Source organism: Symphodus melops (assembly GCF_947650265.1).
Source record: "Symphodus melops genome assembly, chromosome: 22".
Lineage (NCBI taxonomy): Eukaryota > Metazoa > Chordata > Actinopteri > Labriformes > Labridae > Symphodus > Symphodus melops.
The window spans coordinates 2,894,488-2,919,931 of NC_136712.1; the positions used below are offsets into that span (position 1 = coordinate 2,894,488).

General features: G+C 40.4%; 2 protein-coding genes across 3 annotated transcripts; both read right to left on the reverse strand.

Moving 5' to 3' along the window:
- Positions 1-14: 14 nt before the first annotated feature.
- Positions 15-3,293, reverse strand: pmch (pro-melanin-concentrating hormone). The gene is made up of 3 exons (XM_079335624.1): positions 2,976-3,293; positions 1,332-1,473; positions 15-1,184 (listed from the first exon to the last, which is right to left on the reverse strand). The coding sequence occupies exons 1-3, from the start codon at positions 3,219-3,221 to the stop codon at positions 1,135-1,137; spliced, it is 438 nt and encodes a 145-aa protein (XP_079191750.1). The 5' UTR covers positions 3,222-3,293; the 3' UTR covers positions 15-1,134.
- Positions 3,294-7,476: 4,183 nt separating this feature from the next.
- igf1 (insulin-like growth factor 1) lies at positions 7,477-23,892 on the reverse strand. 2 transcript variants are annotated; one of them, XM_079335537.1, is made up of 5 exons: positions 23,464-23,892; positions 21,957-22,116; positions 12,467-12,723; positions 12,265-12,300; positions 7,477-11,098 (listed from the first exon to the last, which is right to left on the reverse strand). In XM_079335537.1, the coding sequence occupies exons 1-5, from the start codon at positions 23,509-23,511 to the stop codon at positions 11,039-11,041; spliced, it is 561 nt and encodes a 186-aa protein (XP_079191663.1). In that variant the 5' UTR covers positions 23,512-23,892; the 3' UTR covers positions 7,477-11,038. The 2 variants fall into 2 exon arrangements, with proteins under 2 accessions (XP_079191663.1, XP_079191664.1); XM_079335538.1 differs by lacking the exon at positions 23,464-23,892 and adding an exon at positions 22,923-23,008.
- Positions 23,893-25,444: the final 1,552 nt, after the last annotated feature.

Genomic DNA, 25,444 nt, shown 5'->3' on the forward strand with positions numbered 1-25,444 from the left:
AGGAAGGTTGTTCGTTTGTATGTTTTTAAACTGGTGTCACATGTGAATTTCCTAATTGGGCTGTCAAAAGAAATCACTTTTTCTTTGTCTGATAAATTAGTTCAGTAAAACAGCTTGACAAGGAAATATGCGATTAGCGTTACAGTAGATGAAAGACAAAACTGCGAACAACTCTTTACATTAAACCCATGTTAGCTAGAGCTAACATGGGTTTAACTTAAAAGTAAGCTAGAGCTAGCTAGCTAGCTAGCTCACGTATTATAGTGAAGGACTAGAAACAGGTGTAAACAGCTGGTAAGATAAAACCTTGAACCTATTTAAATATTTGGCATGTGTATTTCATAACATTCAGTCAGAGCTAGGCAAGCTGATTTTTCATGTTTTTAAGCTAAAACTAAGCTAACGCTGCTAGCTGTAGCGCTATGGAGTTCATTTTTACAAGTTAATTAATATACAATTTGTTGGTAAACTTTTGGTAGTCTGGTTAGATTTTGTTAGTAAACATTCAGACTGAGCTGCTCCTAGCTTGCTCCCTGGTTTCCAGTGTTTTTGCTAAACTATGCTAATACCCTGGATGTTGTTGTTTTACATTTAGCTTTCACAGTGTCCCGAATAGTCTCATTTGTCCGTTTGAAAGAGGCTGAATTTGTGCGTCTTACAATTGAATGATATTAAGTTATTGAGTTGATTCATTCATTAAATTAATTTCTTTGAAAAGAGGTACAATGAGACTCTGTTAGCATAAATTTCGCTGAGTCATTTTCTGTTGTTAAATTAACAGATTTAATTGATTACACACAAACTGCAACATCTTCTCCTGTTGAGTAGGGTTTTTTTTTTGTAAAATGCAAATCATTAGGCGTCAAATTAAAACCAGTAATCCTTCTTCCACCAAGGCGAACCTTACCTTCTTGTGTAAAGTGTTTGAATCATCCTGTTGTATAGTTTATATTGAACCATGAAATCTGTAAATATGATGCAAATGTTTCCTTTTCAATAAACTTTTATTTTGTTTTATTTTTTTTTGTACCTGCTCAATTTATAAATACAATTCGGTCTTTTCACACAATGAGGAATATTTTACTCCCAGGACATTAATGGGGGAAGGTGGCAGCTGGAGGTTAGGTGATCCAATTATGCCTCCCAGCAGGGTCGGTACACTCTGCCTATCATGCACCGCAGCACTGAAAGAAGGGAAGAAGAAGACTTACATCAGTCGGAAGAAATATCAAGATATTTTAAATAGTCCTTTACATTTAAAGTTTATTGATACTTAATAAAATCTTGAAGGCTTTGAATGAATACAGAAATATGAGTTTGTCTTGACTTACTGTCAAGTTTGGTGTCTCTCCGACCGATTTTTGAAATTTGCTCAGCAGGGTTGTAGCTCAAGCTTTGGTCTGCGAGCCGAGGGAAGCTCTGAGTAAAGAATGGATTCAGCCCACGAACACTGTGTCCTTTCAGCATCATGTCCTGCAACACATATTGCTCAGTGATTACATGTGGCTCCATTTATTTCCGCGCTGCGGGGTTTGATATTGGTTCAGTAACCGTTTGCAAAGAATAACTTGTTCTGTAACACAGGTGTTCGATCTTTATTTACCAGCGTATCCAAGCCACGGGAACCCCAAATGGAACAAATGTGCTTCCTCCTTTTTACTACATCACAGTGGCCCATTTTTTTTTCCAGATGGCTTGGTTCTCTCCATCATGGCTGCCTGTTCCCCATTATACCGCAGAGATAACCGCCATGTTCACAGCACACTGGGGGCGCAGTCTCCAGATAAAGTCTTTACACATCGCAGCCAAACGTTTGAGGGAACCCAGAAATATCATCATTCTTCCCACTGTGATTCCAATAAAATTTTATGGGATCGTGATCATTTGACCTTTTCAAGCTAATAGTATTTCCCGGTTTTTCCAGCGCTGCTGTTAAAGATTTTCATAGATGTGAGTATAATGTTGACTTAACAGTGGACATAAGGGTGGTGGCCGATTGAAAGGGGTCAAATGTTCAATAAAAGAATTGACATAATGTGCTCTCTGTTGTTGTTCAACTATGGTTAGCTGCTAAACTGTTTATAGAGAGAAATCTCACAATAAATAGTTATGATGCATGACCGTCATTGGCGAAGTAAAAAAGCTGCAAAAGGAGTCCAGCCAAAAACATTTATATGGGATAAAAATAATACAAATAGCTGGTTTCTTTGTTTTTTTTTGTGAGGTTTTTTTTTTGTTTAGCTGACACCACATTTTAAGATTTGGTAAACTCATTCGTACAAAAACTTCTCCATAAACAGACAAGTGTCCATGATACTCAAGTAGAACCAAGACTTTCTGCCAACAGTCTTCATAGGGACTGTTTCTTTGGTAGAAAGTGCGTCAAGTGGAAACAGATTTTTCAATTTTTTTTTTGTATAATATCATTTCACGGTGTACATTGTTCTTGGAAAGACACAATGCTTCTGAACACTTTTCAGTTCTTTCACCTTAAAAAATAAAGTATGTTTCCAGGTAGTTAAAAGTAAACCTTATGAGCTAAAGACCTTTCCCAACCTGGCAACCCGAGTGTTTTTGTTATTAATGGTTTATAACATCTGTCAAAACGATTGATATATACTCATTATTCCTTTTGTTAGATAACTTTTTTGATTTTTACATTTTCCCTGATTCACTCTTTCCCTTTGGATTAGTAGGACCTGGTATACAAAAACTAAGCATTAACTTAGAACATGGAGTATTTTTTGGAAAACACAAAATGATTCCTTCTTGGGAACAGTGAGATTTCACAACCATTTTAACAAAGTAAAAAATGTTTAACAAATGTAATGACTGCTTTAATATATATATATATATATATATATATATATATATATATATATATATATATATATATATATATATGATTTTACGATCTTATTTTCGAATAGGTAGCATCAAATCTACTTATCTCATAATTGCAATGTTTTACTTACTGAGACGAAGATTACTTTGGGACTTTCATCTTCATCCTCCACGTTGTTGTCCAGCACACTTCGTCTGTACACTTGGGGAACCACAGCGCGCTCAGTCATTGGCTCGTCCCTCAGTAACAGGCCAAGGCCGTCTTGCTCTGTCATGATGTCTTCTGCTTTAGTTGTGGGCATTGCCGCAGTGACGGAGAGGCTGCTCAACTCAGAGAACAGCACCAGAGTATACAGGAAAGAGTAAAGAGAGATCATGATGTCTACAAAGTTTACTGCGACAATCTTTGGTTCGATCTTCTCTCGTCTTTCGAACTATAGCGTCTGAGATCTGAGCTGTCTTATATATTCAGTGAGAGGGCTTTTTGTGTACAGGGCAGAATTTTTGAATGTGAAAAAGCTTCACATCCCCTGCAGATGTGTGTTAACCTAAAAGGTGCAATGGTCACCAGAAGTTGAAAGGTCAAAGCAAATGTCCTGTTCCTTCATAAAGAAAATGGTGACTCCATTAAGCCTGTTTAGAGATGTCATGATACAAGGGAATAAAGACTGACAGCAAGAGAGCTCACAAGAGTTTAAAGGGCAGGACTTAATTTAGAATCGTATCCTTTAAAATCCACCTGCTGAAATGAAACCAGCAGGTGACAGGACAAATACACATTTAGAGTCATTTTCTCTGAATGGCATCGGGGGCCTGACGTGGCTGAATAAAACCCTTTGATGCATCACACACAGATGATCAGTAATTGAAGAAAATCTCTGAACATTACCTGATTGTGTGGCTGAGAGAAACAAACACATCTTGGCTGTAATTAGGACAGCTTAACCAAGAGATCATTTGCCCAAGACGTAGGCGGTGGAAATAGAGAAGGATAGATAATGTCGCTCCATTGAATGGTACTCGGGGAATGGGGAGGGGGACAACTTTGCCGAGTATGAGTACGCCCTTAGATGATTGCTGATGTTCATGTTCCCTTTGGGATGAATGATTCAACTAGATCGGTTTTATAATCCAGTTTGTGGGAAAAGCTGTGAAACACATCACTTCAGATTGATCGCATTAGTAGCGATAGTAAGCCAAAGTTAGCATGCTGACATAATCTTGCAAAGCAACCTCAACAACATGTTAGCTTATAAACATTGAGTAACTATAAAATAAAATGTGTTAATATGTGAGCTTTAGAGATGCTTGAAGGCTGGATTCCTAACTTTCTAAGACATGCTAATGTTAGATGTTTCCATTTTTTTATGCAATGCTAAGCTAACAGGATCTTTAATGCAAACTTCTGTTTATGTTACATATTTCAGAATGTCCTAATTATTAGGCTTTTGAAATGCATGTTAGCTGGCTGCCTAGCTTCCTAAGAGAGACAAAGTAAGCTGTTTTGCCATGAATGATCAGTTGTTGTGCAATGCTAAGCTAACATGGAACACGTATTTATTTGTACAGATATGAGTGATATCAAGCTTCTCATCTTAATCCCTGAGCTCTAGAGGATTTTGTTGGCTGGAATTGTAACTTTCAAAGAAGGACATGCTAACGTAATGTTTTTGTGAATTACCAGTTCTTATGTAATGCTAAGCTAGCAGGTCGATGGATGTAACCCCATGTGTATTTCATAGAAAGCAGTATCACGCCTTTCATCTTACTCTTAACAAAAAGAAAAATAAATGTATTTCCCAAAATGAAGAACTTGATACACCACAGCTCTGCAATCAACCCTTAGGGGCATTTGATGGACAAGCACCCACACTAAGGTGGCGTTCATCAAATGATATTAAAGGGTGGAGGCCTTCATGTTGACATAGCTCCTCGCAGGCTTCTTCTCGGCTCAGACAGCTTACCTTATTAACATCACAGGAGCCTCAGGGTAGGGGATGGAGAACCGGGACATGAATAATAGCTATTGAACTCAGCTGAAGTGATTTTACTTGGAGCGGTCAGCCTTTATTTTGTAAGTATTATTGTTGGAGGGCGAGGACTTCAACTGAAGGACTGAACTTGTCCACAGGGGCTCTGCCGTTCCAGCAGAAGCACAACTGAACTTGTGAGCTTCGTTCTCTGTTGTTGTAACCTTTCTCGCTCTTCCTCTCTTGCTGATAATCTGTACCTCCCTTTTCCCATAATTCCACTGATATTCAGTGTGAATATGCTGCTATGGGCACTATAGGCACCCTACAACTCAATGCCACCTATCACCTTTTTTTTGGCACCTGAACTGAGAGGATTCAATGAACTCTGAGATGCGGTAAAGGTCTTTATCTACAGACTGCGATTTTTCCCTGCTGTGAATTTCTAAGAAATCATTACCATAATTTTCTAACAAAAAACGTCAGCAGAAAAAGCCAAGAGTCCAATAATCTTATGAGGACCAGATGTGACTTGGTGGGTATCCATGAACATTATTTACTAAATCTTTGTTTCCACAACGCAGCTCGTCAAACCTTCTATGTTCGCCAATAAACTTTATTTGACTACTGTTTCTGATTTGCATTTGGTGCTGTTTGTAAGCAGGGATAACTGTGTCCAGATTCAACTTGCCTTATGCCTGGTTTAAATCTTGAACTTGAGGAGGTTGCAGAGTAGTTCATCAGCTCTGTCAGCTGCTTGCATCACCTGTCAGTTGTCGGTGCTATATTTCAATCACACCGCCTACGTCTTTGTGCGTAAGGAGACCTCAAAGTCCAGGGCTCATGACATCAGTAGCAGCATTGTTTTATAATCCTCCGGGGGCAACACATTATTTCCTCGTCCTGTTTTAACACACTGCCTTTCATCACCAACACTCATCTTCTGAAAAGGAAAGAAAAAGTAAATACTGTCACAGCAGACGGGGAAACAGGTCCGGTTCCAGGGAAATGTGGTGCACCAATGCTCCTCATGTCTGTGGGTTAGGGTGCCAGACATCAGCGTGCTGCATTCAGGGTGCAAAAACAGAACAGGGGGTATGCATTTCGGGCAAGATTTTTTTTTTTTGCCCAGAGAACAGACCATGGTTTCCTGGAACAATGCAGCTGATGAGAGTCCCTCCAAGGAAAATAAGGCTCTGACATCATGGGTTCTTAAAGCACACAGCTGAGCCAACACTCGCTCCTGCTATAATCAAGCCTCAGTGAATTTCCACTGTCGACTAAAATTGTTAGGAGAATCTCCTCTAATGGTCAACATACTTTTTTTCTTGAAACTACCTGCCTGCTATCATACTCGCTGTAGCATTAGGCTCATAAATGATGGACTCTTGTGTGTCTACTTCTTTTTACATCTGGCCTTGGCACAGGATGTCAATTTGACTTGATCAACTATTACTCATCAAGGCTGGATACTAGCCTCTGTTGTTGTGAATATTTGAGATAAAAAGAAATAAATGCTGAGTTGACAACAACAGAAGCAAAAGTAAACCCAGCAAACTGAACTTCTGTGTGTCCTACCGGAAGAAAAAAAAAACCTAAATGTTTAAAGACTGATGAAGCCTTACAACCACTTTTTCCTCTGAAACAACCAGTAGAATAAGTAGTAAAATTGGTGAGTGTAGTAAAACAGACCACAAGGTCATTGAAAAGACAATTGTGTGCTTAAGATGAGGAGTTGAAGAGTGTGGAGAGATTGTGTTTCAGAGCTTTGTCCAGATTCTGTGTCCTCAGATGCACTGGATCCTGAGTGCACACAGATCAATTGGAACGGGTTACGTTCTTCCCAGAACCATCCTGGTTCTTGAGGTTATACAAACATGTTTGTATTGTGCTCCTTGAGTTTCCATGTAATCTAAATTTAGAATATATGTAGGATAATGAATTTAAAGACCCACAATGTATTGTCATGAAAACTAAATGATGCTGTGCAGATACTTTTCTTTCATTGGCTTATTTGCTATGGCTTGGGCATTGCCCAGGTTTTTCTGCACACAATTTCTCTCTGATTTATTTGAACTCTAAATCTTGCAAGCTTGCAGCCGGCAATTGGACCATTAGGGTGAGATAATTGATTCTGTATTAGTCGTACAAAAGGATGAAATATCATCCAGGATGGACGGGATGACCCGGACCTCAATGACCTCCCCACTGCTTCAAATTTTGATCTCCACCGTTTGCCAGAGAGCCAATTTATCCGGGTTTCTCTCCACATAGACATTTGCTTTTAAAAAAAATCTGCTGACACTGAGTGAGTTAGAACTTGCTGCTGTCACTGTGAGCATCCCACAAAGAGCTGAACACGCAGCTCTGGCCTTTAGGGAGCACCACGCCCCGCTTTGCTTGCTGACCTCCCCAACTCTTAGAAAGTATCACTATGTCAGTCAGCTTCATGTATAGCTGAAACAACTTGAAAGATTTACACATGCTTAAGAGATCAATCTTAGCTTTGTAATTATCAGCTGTTAATGTGTCACAGTGTTCCTCATAAAAGCTTTATGAAGACGTGTGTTGCATAAGGGAGGGAGTAATGTCTTACAGCATGATGATTCCCCAGATATTTGATGAGTGTACATGCATGCTGCATGAAGAAACTCTCCAGTCATTTCTGTGATGTTGACAAGTGGTTTATTCAGCAGGAATGGTGAACAATTTGTCAGTATTTTTTTTTCTACAGAAGGCAACCGAGCACCATAAATAACAGCGCTGTAATCAAACAGTTAGTTGGACAGTGAGCTTCAGGAAATTACATGTTTTATTACAGAGCCGATGATGTCTCAATAACTCTTTTTTTTGTACTGTATTGATTATTTTACATGAGTGAAAAACAGAAATGTTTGACTAGTCCATGGTCACAGGATTGGAAGCTGGTATCATGTCGCTTTCTTCATCACTGCCCGAGATATATACCACTGAGGAACATTTGTTTGGCTCACTTTGCCAAGCTGTATTTATATCAGATACCAGAGACAGTGTGTGAAGGGTGTACTGTAGCTGCAGTGCATTTCAGACAAGGATGGCATTTAAAAAATATTTAATGATCTGGATTAGTTCATGGCATAATAATAAGTGAGACGTTGTTCTCGTTAAAAAGTCTTTGGTCTGTACTTTATTCTGAAAATCTGGGAGGACCAGCCTTGTTGTCCTACCAGATATGTTTTCGTTTTAGCCGCCAGGTTGACTGCATTTGTAAAAAATAGACAAAGTGCATATTCAAATTTCCATTTTAAAATCCTAATCAGCAAAAACAAAAACAAAAACACACATTTAAAGTTGTCTGTGAAAGCACATTTTGATTCAAAGAGCTGCTAACGAATGTCTTGGTCAAAATAAATGAAACTTCTGGCTTGTTCTTCTTAAAGCGAGACTATGTCATTTTGCAGAATATCACATTATGTTAAAACGAAATGCCTGTTTTGCTCCGTTATGATCGTTAGGTACAGCAAATTTTTCAAATCTTTATGTGAAATATCAAGATATAGCCAGACAGGAGTTAGCTTAGCCTAGCATGATTTTAAACTTAGCTAAACTGCTAGCTTGGCTCTGCTCAACAGCAACTCGAAAGAAAACAGCCTTAGCCTTAGCATAAATAGGTGGCATACATCATTGAAGCAGCTAGCTAAAAAACTACACGCTGCTATGTCCACCAACTACAGGGGTTGCTGTCCGTAATGAAGTATTAAATAAGTACAATTCGTCGTTCAACAAGGTACAGTAAGAAGGTCTTGGGAAGTGGATTTTGTTAACTTTTCAAAAGGTTATTTGCCCCTTTGCCTGACCAAAGACTTTGTCTTTAAGCTAGCTGCTCTATGATATTACGTGCTATAACATTGGCTCTTAAATACTACATTTTTAGTTTTTAAAGATAGATAATAGTTTGTTGTTCTGACGTGTGGCCACAGGGGGCGCTGTTGAGCAAAAGTTACAAAGTCTCGCTTTAAGTGTTTTTTTTTTTTTTTTTACAATCAACACATTGGCTTCCAGTGAAGTGCATGTACACACTCATCAGACAAAAGCACACCATGAATTTTAACAATCTTAATACAATTGAAAGAATTAAATTTCACAGTACTTTTGTCAAGTTATTTGGCATAAGGGATGTATTTTGAGAAAATAATTCAAAAAACAGTAGAAAAAATAGCATTTTGCCTTCTTGGGACCACAACATTGTATTTTCTTTTTTCTTTACTTTTTTTTTTTTAAATCTCCATGCATTCACAGATTTCACACAGTTACATTTATTCGCTTACACTACTACCTTATTGAAACAGCTTACAAATAAAAACACTATTAAAATGGTGGCCACAAGGCTGTGCAAAAGGGAAGACCTCCGAAGCCCTGCCATCTGTCTGTCTTAGCCATCTCTTGCAAGTAACAAACTACAAAATAGCACCATTATACAGTGGATAGGATTCTTAATACAGTTTTGTTATATGAAACCATCATGTACAATGAATGATAGTAATGCATAGGTTAACATAAATGGGAGTACTGTTTGATTATACACAGGCAGAGGAGGCAGAGCCGGAGCTGAGATGTCTCGGGCCTTTTTTTTTTTTTAGTATGTGTGAGATAAAATTACTGTAAATCCACACAGAGGCTTGAACAAACAGGCATTACTGTCAGTCCCCATGCAAGGATTTCCTAGAACTGTTTTTTTTTATTTTTTATATGAAACGTGTTTGTGGACACCTGACCCTTGCTCATGGTTACACAACTCTCATTTACACTGTGGGTGCTTTGTAGGTGTGTTTGTGTTCTGTTATTCGTGTGCTGGATCTCACATCTACAGGAAGACACGTTGTTTTGGTGTGCAATATGTACCAAATCATGTTATCTTTTGTGTTTCGTCTTTGTTGGATTGTGTAACAGACGCAGATTTTCTCTGTATTCTTAAACTGATTGAAAGCAATGCAGTACAACCAACAACTAAAGCAACAGAAATATTGGCATTTTTAAACTAGTAGAATTAAATAGACCAAGATAGTTCAATCAATACACTTTCTATTGGTAAAGCTTTTGATAAAGCCTCTCTTGAACTAAGATGTTGGCTGCAAGGGTTTTCACTGAATCTGATCGTTGTTTACTTGCTGTGACTAAACTTTGATGACTTGCGCTTGACCTTGAACACAGGCCTCCACTCAGACTCAAATGTTGATCGCCGGCCACTGGATTGTTGACAAAAAAAAACTGGATTTGGCCACAGTGGTGACATGTGAAACCGATGCAGACGACAAACATTTTGCCTGATTGTCGATATTTGACTTATTCCACTGACTATGCCAAACGCACTTTGATTCCACTGATTGACCCATTTTGGACAACCACACACGCACCATGTTCTAAAAAGTCAAAGAAATTTTAAATTAAATGTAAGCGTCTGGTTATTTAAGTTTTTTGATTAATCACAATGGTGTTTTGGTAGTACTCACTGTTCCTTTTAAAATTCCCCCAAAAGGCTCTTGTTCTGTTGTTACAGAAGTTTTTGGATTGTATTTTTCAGGCCCTCAAAACTTCCTGAAGCTTAGATGGGATTTGGATCACACTCAAACCCTCAAGGTTTCCACTTGGATAGAAGAACCCTGCTTTTTGTCAATGAAAACTGGAGATTGGACTTGAGGATAATCGTAAAATAACTGATACTGAACCACCTGGTCTTTGTCCTGTAAAGATAACCTCGGTTTTACTTATGAAAAAACCCTCAGTAATGCATGGTGCATAAAAATATTTTTTTATTTTGATTAAAAAGATTTAGCTCTGCAAAGTCTGAGGGACGGAACTGATCACAATTGCTCAAGCCTGCTGCTCTCTGATTGGCCAAAACCCACATCCATTTACACCTTTTTCCTGGAGCCAGGGGACGCTGCAACTCACACTTGGAGGTAAAATAAGCTCTTGATCGTGTCTCAGCAGCTAAACTAGTTTGTTACATTGCATTAACAAAGAATTCCTCCCTATATGGAATGGTGCAGTGTATTAAAATAATCACAAGAACCATCATCAAAACCTCAAACACCTCTTAGCTCTCAATTACTTCTAAGAGTGTTTGACCATTGTTAGCCTCCTTGTTGTTTTGTTTTACAGTGAACCATTCCACAGGGGTACCAGGTAAGGCCACTCCCTTCTCTCTTCCCAATTCGCTGGGCATTTGTCCATTCGTTCCGTCCCTACATTCTGTAATTTCTGCCCCCTGTGCTGCCTCGACTTGAGTTTTTCGGATGAACTTCCTGCAACGAAAGAGAAACAACAATTTAGAAATAATTCAGAGATGCAGGACTGACTTAAACAAGTATCTCTCGCTCTGCAAGCCATAGACATAGTCTGGTCTGCACGAGGAAATGCTTCTCTTAAAAGAAAGTTTCATTAATTAAATTATTTAACTTGAATCAAAAGTAAAGTCGAATGGCAAACACTTAAGTTAGCATGCTAGGTGAAAGGGTTATTGGCTTGCTAGCTTCTAATCTTCAAGATACAAACAGCATTGGTTATGAGGGAAAGTTAGATAAGAAAATGATTTCCTAAATCAACTATGCTTATATAATTATAAATAATAAATATAATTATAATAAATTGCACTAACTAGTCTTAAAAAGGGAATAAATGTTTTGTATGAAATATTTAGGCTACCCTACAGAGCTAGCATAGGTTATGCTACAGACATGCTAACTGCTTATTTCCAACCAACTACTTGATTGCGCCATCGTTTTAAATCGCAGATTAACACATATATAAATATAGATTGGGTCATGGCTGCTTATTGTTTTTGTTTTTTTTGTTTGTTTTTTTTACAATGGAGCTTAGTACAGAACAGCTGCAATAAGATTTGTTTTTATATTCAATATTTCAAAGCTTGAGAAAAAAAATCAAATTTCTGTCTGACTTTAACAGAACAAATAGAGAAAAACTTGTATAGCTCAACAATTCTATGATTATATAATACAGCATAATTCATAAATTAATGATCAGATGAGCGATGTGTAAGCCACTGCACACGTAAAGGCAGTGCTTTATCTCCGGCACCTTCCATGTGCCCATCTGTTATGGTGAGACGGCAGAATTTCAGCACATAATGTACAGTAGCAGTGTGGAGATCCCGCCTGGGGAACGGGAGTGCCACTGGGTCTACCACAAAAACCACTTAGTTCCTTCTCTTGCTAATGGTTTTTCTTTTTTGAGAGAAGGCTAAAAAGAACACAGTCCAATCTTAAAAGGATCACACCATCTAGCTGGCTAGCAACAAAGGGATGAATCACCGTCCACATTTAGACCTCACACTCTCTTTCTTTGGACTATAAAATTAATAGGGATTTTTTCTTTAAACTCTGTTGAGATTATATGATTTACAGAGCATGATTACATGCTTAAAACAAAAACAAAATGAGATGAAACATACCTTAAATGATGAATGACTATGTCCAGCTGCAGGTCTCTGTGGAAGGAAAATAAAGGCTTTTAAGTCTGATGAATTAGTGAGTCTTGCTCTTGTAAGCAGCTAGCATTTTTAACCAATTAAAGCAGCATTAGCCACTTAGCTTAGCTTAGCATAGACTGAAACTGTGCAGGCATGTTGTGTATCTGTTCGGTGCTGTGCTCACCTTTTTGTTTTTTGTCTTGTCTGCTTGCTGTGCTGTCCTACGCTCTGTGCCTCTGTCCACTTTGTGCCCAGCGGTACTAACCTTAGGCGCTCTTGGCATATCTGTGTGGCGCTGTGCGCGCACAGAACGAGCAGCCTTGCTAGTCTTGGCGGGTGCGCAGTACATCTCCAGGCGTCGCAGCTCACAGCTTTGGAAGCAGCACTCGTCCACAATGCCACGTGACCGCCGTGCATTTGGCCCGTAGCCTGTTGGTTTACCTGTCGAGAAGAGACACACGAGGAGTAAGTAGCTGAGGAGACAAGATGTTTTTGCAATAACCAGAGTTATGGGTGGTAATTCATGAGTTACAAATTCCTGTATTTTTACAAATCCTAAAAAGTAAGGAAAAAGAATAAGGAAACCCACTGTTAAGATTGTTCAATTTCATAAGTGTGGGTCTGGGTACTTAATATCAGACTGCAAGCTAATGTTAGACTAGCTAATGCTAAACCTGAGACCTAGGTTTGGTCTACAATTTAGGTTTTATGTGCAGTTTCAGAAACATGACAGGTCTAGCAACTGTCAATCAAACTCCAATGATTCCATGATTCAGAGCCCTCTCCCCACCCCCCATATTTTATTTATTTTAACAGCACAAATATATACAATTTAATTTTGGCTGGCTTCCAGACAATATGTTTAGAATTAAAAAAAAGGCCACCTCATGGGACTGATTCCTCCGATATATAAGCAGTCTTGATGACATAGACTTCCTCTGAGTAAAATTTACAGTGTATCACATTGCACACCTTGGACCTTTTTCTGGCAAGCTGCTTCCCAGCATAAAGAAAGGCTGCAAGCTCCCAAACATTGAGAACATCACAGTCAGCCATTTGGGCTCAGGTGTCTTTTACATAGAGGCCAGTCCAGTGATGCCAAACCACAAGACTTCTGGGCCAGCTCAACCTGCGAGAACAGCCAGGCAGGTTTTTGAGGCTGTTCCCCAACCTCTCCGTCCAACTGTTCATTCACATTTTAATTTGGCAGACGACTGATTGCCCTGGAGTTTCTCTCGTAGCACATTTGTGCTGAATCATTGGCAACATGCACCTTTAAGGTCAAAAAAACAGCCCTGTTTAAATGGCCAGCTAAGGGGAGGTGCACCTTGTGTTTGGGTCTGTATCATATCACTAGAAACAAAAATGTAAATCATTATTTAAAGGAGTGATACTCAAGTTGTGGACTCAATAAACACGTTAATCGTTAGCATGACATCAATACCCACTACCCCCCAGAACCCACCCTGTTTTGGTGGCCTTTACAAAATCTCTTACTCTCCATTTATAGTTCCCTGCTCACCTTGTGCAATATAGCCCTGATGGGCTTTTCCCTGTTACCAAATAAAATAATAATAATTTAATATGGCATTTACAAGAAGGAAATGCCTTTCCCTCTCAGAGTTAATAGCTCTTGGCTCAGGAGCTTGCCAGTGCTGACAAAGTGCATTAACTTCTGCTCTCTGTCTGCCTTGTCCTGACAATGTTGTGGACAGAGAGCAGCTTTCATTCAGAAACAGAAGCATCTTTCCCTCCGGACCCAGTAGACACAGATTCGAAGACAACAGAGGTGCGAATGAGAGAGGGTGCAAGAAAATGGGGAGGCTTTCATGTTGCACATCAGGTAGAATGATGCTAAAAATACTTTGTGTGCCTGCATTATTCACCAAACACAAGAACCGGATTTAGCCAGATCTCAAACTGCCTAAATGGGTTTGCTAAATTAAATATGTCAGTGACAAAATAAGCTTACTTTAGCTTTTTGTTACAGCATTTTTAATAAACCTTGGCTGCTAAACTAACACCTGATGTGAAGACATTTGACAAAGGAGAAATATAGCATTGAGCCCTGTTCAGCGATTATATAATGGTTGCTGAAAGCCAAAAGAGGGGCCGGGCCTCATTGCCTGGCCTGTTTTTCAGTCCCTCCCAATAAAGCTTTACAAATTAACATCCGCTATTGTTCTGAAAATAGCCCGCAACCCTGCTGTACAAACAGCTGGAAGGGAGGGAAAAATCAGCTGGCACCGGTTGCAACATGTAGGATAATCAGCTTGGGCAGGTTGGGGAAAAACACGCATATGATAATCAGGTTTCAAAGCTTTGGGAGGTTTTAAACGCTTCAATTCCATGGATAACTGCTGTAATCCTCCATAAACAAGGAGTTGTGCTCTGTGACTGTTGCTTAACAAATATGAGTAAACAATGGTTTCTGCCAGTGATTCTCGCCTCACAGCCCCTACAGCTGTTTGAAACGGACTCAGGATGGAGGATGCGTGTCGATGAAAGTCAGATTAGAAAGCGTGTGTCAGCGTTTCAGCCATCGTGACGAGGCAGAGTGCAGTTTTGTATCTCTTACATAATTCAAATGGAATACCGTTGCTGCATAATTTAAATAATATGTCAGGGTTTAAAATGGGTGTGGGACCCATCCAGAGAAAGTATATTCAAAGGTTTTACATTTTAATGTTCAATATGTTTACGGCTTAAACTCTTAGTTTCTGTTACGCTTGTAAATTACTAGTTAAATCATTAAAAGATGTTATTTTCACAAAGCAGCCAGAAAGCCTGCCATGGTACGAGATTAATAGATCAGGAATCAGCGGGGAGTTCAGGGGCGGTTTGCTGATGATGCTGTCGAGTGTGAAATAGCAACAAGGAATGCTGGTTTGTGTGAAGGCTTCAGAGACACAGAAACATTTTACAGTACTTATTAAATCTGATTTTACAACATAAGAACAATTCTCTCCTTAGCCTTCATGGTTAAAGAAAGTCTTTATATTCAGACTAAATGTACCAAGTATGTTCATTGGTATGTATTTGTCTGACCAGTGCTGCACCTTGCTTGACGATGTCATAATATATATTTGGTAAAGTTGAGGATGAGCCCTTTGTTTTTGCCAGAGAACTTAATTACGAAAGAGGAGGGTTCTGAACTTGTTTCAAAAGTTTCTATTGATTTTTTCTGTGTTTGTTTCCTTTGGAAAGAAATGTGTAAATTTGTCATGATTCCAGTCTGACTAAAGGCCACATCCTCTTGGCATGACGTGCCAAAAACTTTCCAGAATACCTTTGAAGACCATGATAATATAAGAGTAATGCGGACCGTTCATTTAAATCATTTACATCCATGCTAATTTGTAGGCGGCCTTTTCAACTGAGAACTGAATCAACTGTGAGACAGAATCAACTGTCTGTGGTTGATGTGTTTCTTTTGATGCCATGGACTGCTATTTGAGAGCATCAGCACACATAATGTTCATTCCTCTCAGGATCGGCACCGGAGGGGGATGGCTGGACTCCCTCATTCCAAAGTGGTACAGAAAACCTCTGAGTTTTACAGCTTGGTCATGGTCAATAAAAAACGGTGGATTCTTGGAGCCTGTGCACCCGCTCATCCTGCAAAGTGTCAGGCAGTTTACTGCTGAGTAGGGACTGCGAGAGCTGCTAAAGCACTGGAAACTATCTCTTTATCACTGGTACCACATAGAGTTTATGGCAAGTGTGAGGTGTTCCTCACATAACTATGCCTTGCCATTGGATCCAAATTGGCTTCCACCAGAATTATGTGTAATAAAAAAGGAATACTTGGGGACCTAGCGGTTAGTAAGTGCGCCCAATGTACAGAGGCTACAGTTATCAAAGCAGACAGCCTGCGTTTGAATTCCACCTGTGGCTCATTTGCAGCACAAATCACAAAATTGTGAATTTGAATCAAGAAGAACAAATATTTTACAAAGTGTGCTTCTGTTGTCAGTTCCTGCACACACAAAAAAAGTATTATTTCGAATACTTTTGAATAATCTTGCACACCGTTGTTTGAATGTTTTGGTCTTTTTACAGCACCTTTGTATTAAAACCATGGGTACTTTTTTTTTTTGTTGAGCTTTTGCCTTTATTTTGATACAACAGTGAATGGAAAAGGAAATCCAGAGAGAGAGAGTGGGAAATGACTTGTAGGAAAGGAGCAGAGGGTTAGACTTGAACCATGGCTGCCCACTTGGGGGACTTCAGCCATGCATTGGGCATGACATAACTACTAGGCCATCAGCCCCCTAGCCACAAGGAACTTTAAAACCAGTTCCCTTTATCGAGGGACTATGGAGACCCACTCAATTTCAGCATATAGGGCATCATGTATGGTACTGCATTCCCATTCTGCATTTAGAAGGGCACTCAGTCCTGTTTCTTTGCACTCTGGGCCATGGTACAAGTCACCTTTCAAGGCTTATGTACCTCAGAGGAGGGATGCACTTGGAAGGAAGTTCGGCTGCCCAAGAGACGGTACGCCTTACTTCTGGTTTCGCTACGCCAAAGTGAATCGGGCATTTTTAGCTCTTCAAGACTTCTCATATTCTCATAATTAAAGGATCATTTCTCCCAGGTCTTGACACTCTAATGTATCCCTCATTTTATACAGTAGCAAGTAGAATACAGTGCAGTGCCTATTACATAAGCACAGGTTTTAGTAACTTGGTTGTGATTGACTATTGAGCCCAGACCTGGGACACTTGGACACAGCTGTTTAAGAGATGAGAGTCGCTGTTCAGCGGTGTGTTAAAAATGGAGAGTTGGTTTGGTGATCTCTACACTAATGTCCTTGTTTTCCTTCGACCATTATGTGGTTGGATGAAGCTGTTAAAGGGTGTCAAAAGTAAAGTAAAAGAGTGTCCTCAAATCCCTTGTCACTCGGCCTTACCTAATGTGAAGAACTAAATGTGGTCGGCTATCTGGCCTTCCTTTTCATGAGATGCCTCTTTGTTCAGCAGAAGAGTCATTCAAAGAAGGGGTCAGAGATTTTTAGTCCAGGTCTTATTTGAAAAGGACACCTTTTCTCTGATGGAGAACACACAGGAGGTCTTTCTTCAGATCTCCGCTGAGTGTGTCCACTGTAAAACTAGCGAGAGGGGGGCGGTGGAGGGGGTGTCCTGATCATCCTGTAATCCACATAATCCCCTGCTGCTGATGGACAAGGCCTAGCTATGTGTGTTTGAGTGTAAGCATGCATGCAACATGCTGTTTGCACATTCTACCTCTCTCTCCTCCAGCTCTGCGTTTTATAAAACCGACAAGGACTCACACTGAGGAAGAAGAAGAAAAAGGCTCATCAATTGCTGCTAAAAGTTCAGTTTCTTCTCTGCTTTCAACCACCAGTTCATATCCTATTGGACCAAGCCAAAGCTTCTAAATATCTTAGCACTCTTCATGTTTGTATGACCTGTTTTAGAACATGGTGTACCGGCAATGAGCTCTTGGTGAAACATGACGGACTATTCAATTTCATATTATTTCAGGAGAGATAGTGCATCAGTCCTCTTGCGCAAATCAGCAGTACGATCATTTACCTCACACTCCATCTAGAATAAGTGTGACTATTTTAGCAAGAAGTAATAAAATATCATGAGGTCTAGGAGTAACTTAGCGCAATACCTATATAGCCAAAAAAGTCCCATAACAGATTTGATTCATTGAGTGAACATCACAGTGAAATCATCCCACTGCTTGGCCTTCTCAAGCATTACAAAGACAACTGAGGATTTCTAGGTCAGGCTAATAATGGGAAAAACTGACTATGGTTATGGATTTTCTTATGTTTCATAGCCCACAGTTTGTTTCATTACCTTTCAAAAAAATTTCCACCAACTAGTATTTAGCATTTCTGTTGGGGTGTGGAATCTGAGGTCTTAAAATGCCAGTGTGCTACTTTACTGGTGCCATGTGTAAGGTGGATTGGCAAAATCCCTATGAGCACATAAAGCCCACTGTAGTTGCAACACTGTCTCTGGACACATTATCAGTCTGAGGGCTGCCAAGTTCAACACGGACAGACTAGAGGGGAAGAGTTCAGGGAAAGGAGCACGCCTCCTTTGGCCGAGCTGTTATGCTTCACAATCCCTGAGACGACAGAACCCAAATGGATTCTCCAGATATTTTTACGCTAACAGCCACTGGAACATGTGGTGACCGACGGAGAGGAAAAGGAATGACAGCAAGAATATGAGAGAGCGAGAGAAACAGAGGAAGACAGGGAGCAGCATATTTTCCAAAGGCAAGGCACCCTGCTGCTAAAACCTCATCGTCTTCTCGGTAAAAGGATGGAGTGTTTTGTGAAATACAGCTCATTTTCAACACAGAAAAATGTGGCATTGATAGATGGATGCTGTGCAGTTCTGTGACTGTACAGTGTAAGGTAATGCGGGAAAGAAAAACACGTTCCTTGTACCACAAAAAAGTCTGTTCCTGCTTAAAAATTGTATTCTGCACGAGGATTCATGACTTACATTGGCCTCCATTCAACACTCTCTCATGAGATGAATATGGACAGTAGTGCTTTACTTCTATGGCCTATGAGACAAATTCACAAGGCTGTTGTACAACTCTCTCAGTAGCCAACACTTTGTCACATTCTCACATCATCCAGTGTCTGGACGCCATCATACTCTTTCAAAATCTTGAACAATTCATCGACTTCAAGCCAGAAATTCGGACACTTCTTGGGACGTTTTTACAAACCCCAAAACTGAGATGTAAATCTCAGGGAAGGGGCTTGTAGTTAGCTTAAAGAGAACATATTATACCCCTTTTTCATCTTTTCAAACAGTCCCCCTGTGGTCTAAATGAAATGTCTGTGCTTTGATCAAAAAGAAACCAGAAACTAGCTCTCTCAAAACGCTCTGTTTTGGTGTGTGTGTTTCTTTAAATGCAATGAGCCCCGCCTTGAGTTTTCCTTGTCGACTTCACTCCTTCGCTGGCAAGAATATAAATGGTGGACCTGCGCAAAAGTTTTTGGGGGCTGGAGGTAGAGTCCATGGATGGAGGTACCAGGTGACTCACAATCCAACTTGTGATGTCAAGACTTTACAATATAAGAAATTGCAAACAAGAATAAAATGAAAAAGTCCAACTGTATTGATCCTCGCATGACATTGATGTTGAACGCGACGTTTGAATTATTAGAGAATTCTTTATGATGATATGCCTTGATCTTCTCCTACCTTTCAGTCTTACTTATAAGAACACAACCATTTATACAAGAGAAGTGCTGCTGCAAAGGGAATTCAAAGACCAAAATGTCTTAAATGGCAGAAAACTGGCAATCGAGCAGTCTGTCATGACCACTTCACAGCGTGACTGTGTTGCCAGCAGCATCTGGATGAACAAGACTCACAGCTTTGCAGCAGCTTGGTGGCTCTCCAACGGCTCCCTGGCAAGCGACATACAAAGGACCCAATGCAGAAAATGATGTTGACTGGTCATGGAAAAGCTGCATGCTTGGCCGGAGGAATGTTGTGGTGGTTTGGTTCGGAGCAGTAGCAAGGTGCATGGTGACATGACTGCCAGACAGAATGTCGGTACGAGATGACTCAGCGAAAACAACTCGATTCATGTTCAGTGACACAGTGGATTGTTCTGTGTGGCTGTTTGAAAAGTATTCCTACAATGTTCTTGTATGGCGACGATAGCAACATGGGAGGATGGTTAAGGGTGGACAACTGGAACTGATGAGAAGATTACTTGTTTGAGGTTGGGTAGTTTGGTTAGACTGTCATCTTTGGGAACATACACATTCCCAGTTCTAACTTGTGCCAAATATGAACCTCTTTACTTGGCTGTAAGAGGCTTTATGGACAGGATGGGAGAACACAGTTAGTGGACCAACAAGTCTGTCTGTCCTGCCAAGTATCCAATATACTTTACATCTAAAACAGTAAATAGTTGGTAGGTTAGGGGATCAGTTGTCTGTTATGGCAAACCAAGATTTGTGACCTTGGCCTATTTTACCATCTCTCAGTCAAAGCAAGACAACGATCCCCATACCAGATATTCTTTAACAATACAGTATTGGAGACCATCCTCGGCCCTGTAGCTGCAAACATTTGCTCGAAGATCAACAGGTCAATGGTTTGGGTTAGTGCATGGAGCCTCCACTAATACTTGAGCTAGCATTGGGGCTTTCAGGGGTTTGCTGCCATATAGATGGGTTGCTCAAATCTCTACTGGGTCAATGTTTTGATTCAAACCCCAGAAATCCTTTTTCTGTTTGAAACAAGAGTCCTGCACATGAATATCCATGATTCAAAGTCCATTGGCCGGTTTTTGCCAAACCCCCAAGGATGTCTAGGTCTAATGGTCATGCCACCATTTAGATCCAAACTGAAATATCTTGATCATTGGTTGGATGATGCCCCCAAAAGGATGAATCCTAAAGACTTTGGTGACCTCTGAAGGTTTTCAATCCCACTGTCACGTTTTGTGGGAAATGTTTTAATAATTGAAAATAATGACATTTGCACCCCATCTACTACCAGCAAAACAAATGATATTATTTTTAGTTCTGGCTAATGGCAATATGGCAAAAAGGTTGTTTTTTTTACATAAGCATATCAGCTGTCATCTCACAGGTAAATTGAGGTTGATTTTTAATCACACTTTAATAAAATGTGACTTTTAATGGCTTAAAATGTGCATTTCTCTCCTTGACTGAGTCTGGGATTCAAGGACCCCACTCCCTTTCATCCCCCCACAGACTCTTATCTTCTGACTGTCATCACATTTGAGACAGCTTATCTACAAACCAGTTTCAGGTGAAGATAATTCATTACTGGAAAATGATGCACCTGCAGATGCATGTGCTGCTAATTTCCAATAGAAAATCTTATAGCTGACATATTCTCCCATGTGGAAAATCTTAATTCATGTTGGGACTAAACCAAACCATTAATACTGGATGGTTGTCTCTGCACAGATGTGAGAGGGACAGCCATGACTTTAGAAGCGATATGAAGGTTCTCCAGGACAATCAGAGCAGATGGATGGCAGCCAAAGAAATATGAATAATGAGGTTATAAAGCTCCGCTCTGCAGTGTTTGAGCCAGCCTTATTGCAAATGCACAGTCACACAGTAAGTCTCTCTGACAGAAAGATCAGGATACATGTCCTGAAGTGGAACATTGCACCTAACCTTGGTAGCTCCATATATCCTTTGCTGTTCTGGGCTGGGTTATACCCTTAATGGAAAAATCTGAGATTTAAATCCTTGATCGTTGGTGGAGGGTTTTCTTTGGGTCGCTTTCCCTTCTCTGATGGAAAGAAAGGAAAAAACTTCACTGCAACATTTAGTTTCTACCCCTCCTTAAGTTTCCACTGAAAGCCCTTTGCCCACGGGCACAAGTCTGCCACCAACTGTACTTATCATATTCCATATTTCGTTTAGGCTTGCTCGCTCATAATCTGGGCGTCTGTCCATCATTGAGCAGTAAAACAAGTTATGGATGTGTACATGAAGATGTAACAGTATAAGAAGAATGAATGAAGGAAAAAAGGGAACATTAATGCAGGAAGCATCAAGACAAGATGTCAAACTGGCTGCTTTTTTATTTATGAGCTCGCTGGAGGTGGAGAGCTCGGGGACGGATACAGCCAACCTTTATGAATAAATAAAAAGGTGCACTTACTGAAATAAAAGCCTCTCTCTCCACACACAAACTGCAGCGTGTCGACCAGCTCCGCCCCGCACAGGGTCTCTGGGCCCGCCCCTGTTGCCGTAGGAGTCAGGGTGAGGATGCACAGCAGTAGTGAGAGGGTGTGGCTACAGGAGATACAGCACATTGCACTCTGCAGAACAAGGAGAGAGATAGCGTTAACATTTGCACTGCTGTTGAAGACAGAGCATCACCAGACGGAGAGGTTTTCATATCAACAAAATGACTTTTAAAGTCACTGCTCTCCATGTGCACTAAATCTGCTGTGACAGTTGGTGGCTCTGTGCCTTGCTCAAGGCACATCACTGGTGGCAACACCAAACATTTTCCCACATAAAACCAGTGGGCTGAAAGCTTGTTTCCCTCACTTCCAGGTTTCCCTCTGCCAAAGGAGGGAGATATACAAGGAATAAAAGTGGCCACAGATGGTAACTTTACAGGGTTTTAGAGATTGGAAGGAAAATGTATTAAATCCAAAGTTGCACTCGGTGCCAGAGTCAAACAGTCAAACAGGAGCCTGACTCATGAGCTCTGATGCTTCGGAGCGCCTGTGCGCAACCGAGCAGAGCGCGTCCAAATTAAAACACACATTTCTCTTTGTAACACCGCTACTCAGCCTCTGCAGATACCTTCAAAAGTTAATAATGATGCAAATTATTCAATACATGTAAATCCCCCCCCCCCCCACACACACACACACACACTGAGCACTCATAAATGCGTTTTCGGCGCTTCTCTTGTGCCAAATAAAGAGCTTTCCAGCGCGTTTTTACGCATAAACACAAAGTGGTTTAAAATTGAAAAAGGAGAGTAAGAGATGCAAAAATCTGCAGGGTTCTTTCCGAACCACACTGTGAGATGGAAAACTACTCCGCCGCCAAACCCAAGCGAGGAAGCTGAGGGGGGCAAAAACACATAATAAAAGGAAGAAACACAGACCAATATCTATCCATCTATATCTTCTTACAACCCGAACTACACTGTCCCGATGCACGGTCGTCGTTCATGTTGAAGCTCTCCCCTCTCTCTTCTCCCCGCACGTTAGATATTTAGCACTTAATAAATGCAGACTCAGCAGTAATTACTTTGAAAGTTGCACAGCTGCATTAAGACTTTCTGGTGGAAAAGAGCGCAGGGCGCACAGAAGCGCTGAGGATGAAACATCCATTCATCCGAGCAGTGAAACTCATGCACGTCATGTCAAGATTTCTGATGGAAAAAGTCAATTAACATAGAATGGGGGGCAACATATTGTAAAGTGTTATAATAACTATCAAGACATGCAGCAAAGTTATCCAACGACTGTATAAAAAAAAGAAAAAAATCTGAATAAATCCACATTTATCATGCATACAAAGCAGTAAAATCAAAAATAAGCGATGAATAGTGATTTCTATTGTTTCAAATTAAACTAGGATGCTCAGTGCAATAAGTGTGCAAGGTGATAATATAAAGTGTCAAAGGAAATCAGGTAAGTTACCTTGAAGACATCACATAAATGCCACTGAAAAGAAAGAGCGCTAGACATCCCCACGGGTCTCCGCAAGACAAAGCCCGGCGAAAATGAACTTGTTTGAAGTCATTAAAAACGGGGAGAAAGAGGATGAGATGCGGGCAATGTCACATCTCAATATTCCGACTTTGTTCCATTGCGCAGGCTCGTTTTGGAGAAGTGAGATTTAGCGAACAGGAGACGGATTTAGAGAGAAAATCCCTCACATTTATCTACATTACACAGACATTTTCAACAGGAAACAGCTGGGGCAGCATTTGCCTCCTACTCGTCCTAAGTTATTCATTAAGGATTTTGGGCACATATTCAAATAACGTCATTTCTCTTTTTTTTTTTTTTTTTTTTTTTCTCAGAACGGGATTGAATTTTGATCTCTCTAAGACTTGGTTAGTAGTTCAGATCAACAGAGAGAGAAAAAAGCACTGCTGCTCCACCAGCAGCAGCAGCAGCCTACACTCACACAACACGATATTTCATGCTCTGAAAGCTGGACAAGGAGAAGTTAAAGACATTTGGAGGGTTAGGATTCAAGAGCTGTTTGCTGTGCGTAATTTGGCACTGCGGAACTGTATCCAAAATCTGACTTAATGAACGTTTTTTCCATTTCCACGCAATAATCCAAATTATAACGGCACAAGATATACATTCATGTAAACTTGTTCACTATGCAGGGCACAGAAAAAACTAGAGATTACCAAAAAAAAGTCTGTTTCAGTCCAAATTTCAGATTTTTAGCTGCATTCTAAATAACGAATTTCTTCCGTTTTATATGATGAAATTGCGTCAACTCGTGCAGGTTTGCGTGCAAATGGCATGCTTTCCTACTGGACGGATAAACGCTTGATGGCACCCAGTAACGGCCCCAGTGCTCCCACTGTGGGTCTAGGGAGAAATAGCCCAACAGTGACAGACCGCAGCTTCACACGAGGCGATGGCTTATAGAGACTTGTTTTTAGCACTGATCCAACCACTAAACATGAGATCAGTGCTGCGACCCAATCATAAAACGGGACACCAGCGCGTATCCCAGCTTGCACGGCCGGTGTGTGCATCATCACAAGCGCATGTGGTCGGATCCAAAGGGGACCGCAGCCAACGACACGCAACAGTTAGGGTCGTTGGGGTAAAGTGGGTCAAAACTGCAGGCACGATCAAATGTCCCCGCGTGACACGGACAGCTCTGCATTACACTCACAGAGCTGAAGCCAAAGAAGCGTCTCTCATCCATATTGGAGCTAAATGATTGGTTTCCAACATGAGGTCCGGGTCACTTGAAGGGGACGCAGGATGCATGAGGGTGGTCAAAAGTCGCAAAGAGTAAAAAGCTGATTTCAAATAATGAAGTTTTGCTTGTTGGGTGAAATCTAATTGAGTTGAATCATAATTTTAACATTCTTGAGAAATTATTTAATATGTAGAATATAAAATATTTGAAATGTGGATCTATCTTTCAGTCAACCTAACAACAGGCTGAGAGCTGGAGGCGGGTCAGGTCATCTATGCGCCTTATCGTGAATAACTGTTATCCTAGATTAATGGATGAGTCATCAAAAAATCAACTCCCCGTAAAGTGTTTGCTGATCGAGACATGAGTGAATCAAACATATTTGGTTTCATGAACCAGGCTGTAAATATGGTCATTTCTGCTGTAAATACAGCCCTTTTTTTTTGAATGGGTGTGTATGTGACTTCCTGTGCTTCTGCAGCCAGCCTCTAGTGGACACTCAAGGAACTGCAGGATTTTAAATTTTCAGCATCAGCTTCATTTTTCAACACTGGAGCTTGCGGCTTGTTTTACACTCGCTCGTGAACACCTTGGTTATCCTTTAATAAAGTTATTAAACAACGATGCGATGATCATGTGACGGCTGAGCAGCACGCAGCAATGAGGCTGTCTTTCTCACCACGCTGCATTCTCCTCCCAGGTCACATCTCCTAATCAGCATGT

What these genes read in the sequence shown, in the direction of transcription:
- pmch (XM_079335624.1), bottom strand. Translation starts at nt 3,221, where the DNA reads ATGATCTCTCTTTACTCTTTCCTGTATACTCTGGTGCTGTTCTCTGAG. An exon ending in CCAAAGTAATCTTCGTCTCA is followed by an intron (nt 1,474 to 2,975) that starts GTAAGTAAAACA and finishes TATGTGTTGCAG; the next exon opens with GACATGATGCTGAAAGGACA. An exon ending in GAGAGACACCAAACTTGACA is followed by an intron (nt 1,185 to 1,331) that starts GTAAGTCAAGAC and finishes CCCTTCTTTCAG; the next exon opens with TGCTGCGGTGCATGATAGGC.
- igf1 (XM_079335537.1), bottom strand. Translation starts at nt 23,511, where the DNA reads ATGTCTAGCGCTCTTTCTTTTCAGTGGCATTTATGTGATGTCTTCAAG. An exon ending in ATTTATGTGATGTCTTCAAG is followed by an intron (nt 22,117 to 23,463) that starts GTAACTTACCTG and finishes CTTGTTCTGCAG; the next exon opens with AGTGCAATGTGCTGTATCTC. An exon ending in ATAGTCATTCATCATTTAAG is followed by an intron (nt 11,099 to 12,264) that starts GTATGTTTCATC and finishes CTTTCGTTGCAG; the next exon opens with GAAGTTCATCCGAAAAACTC.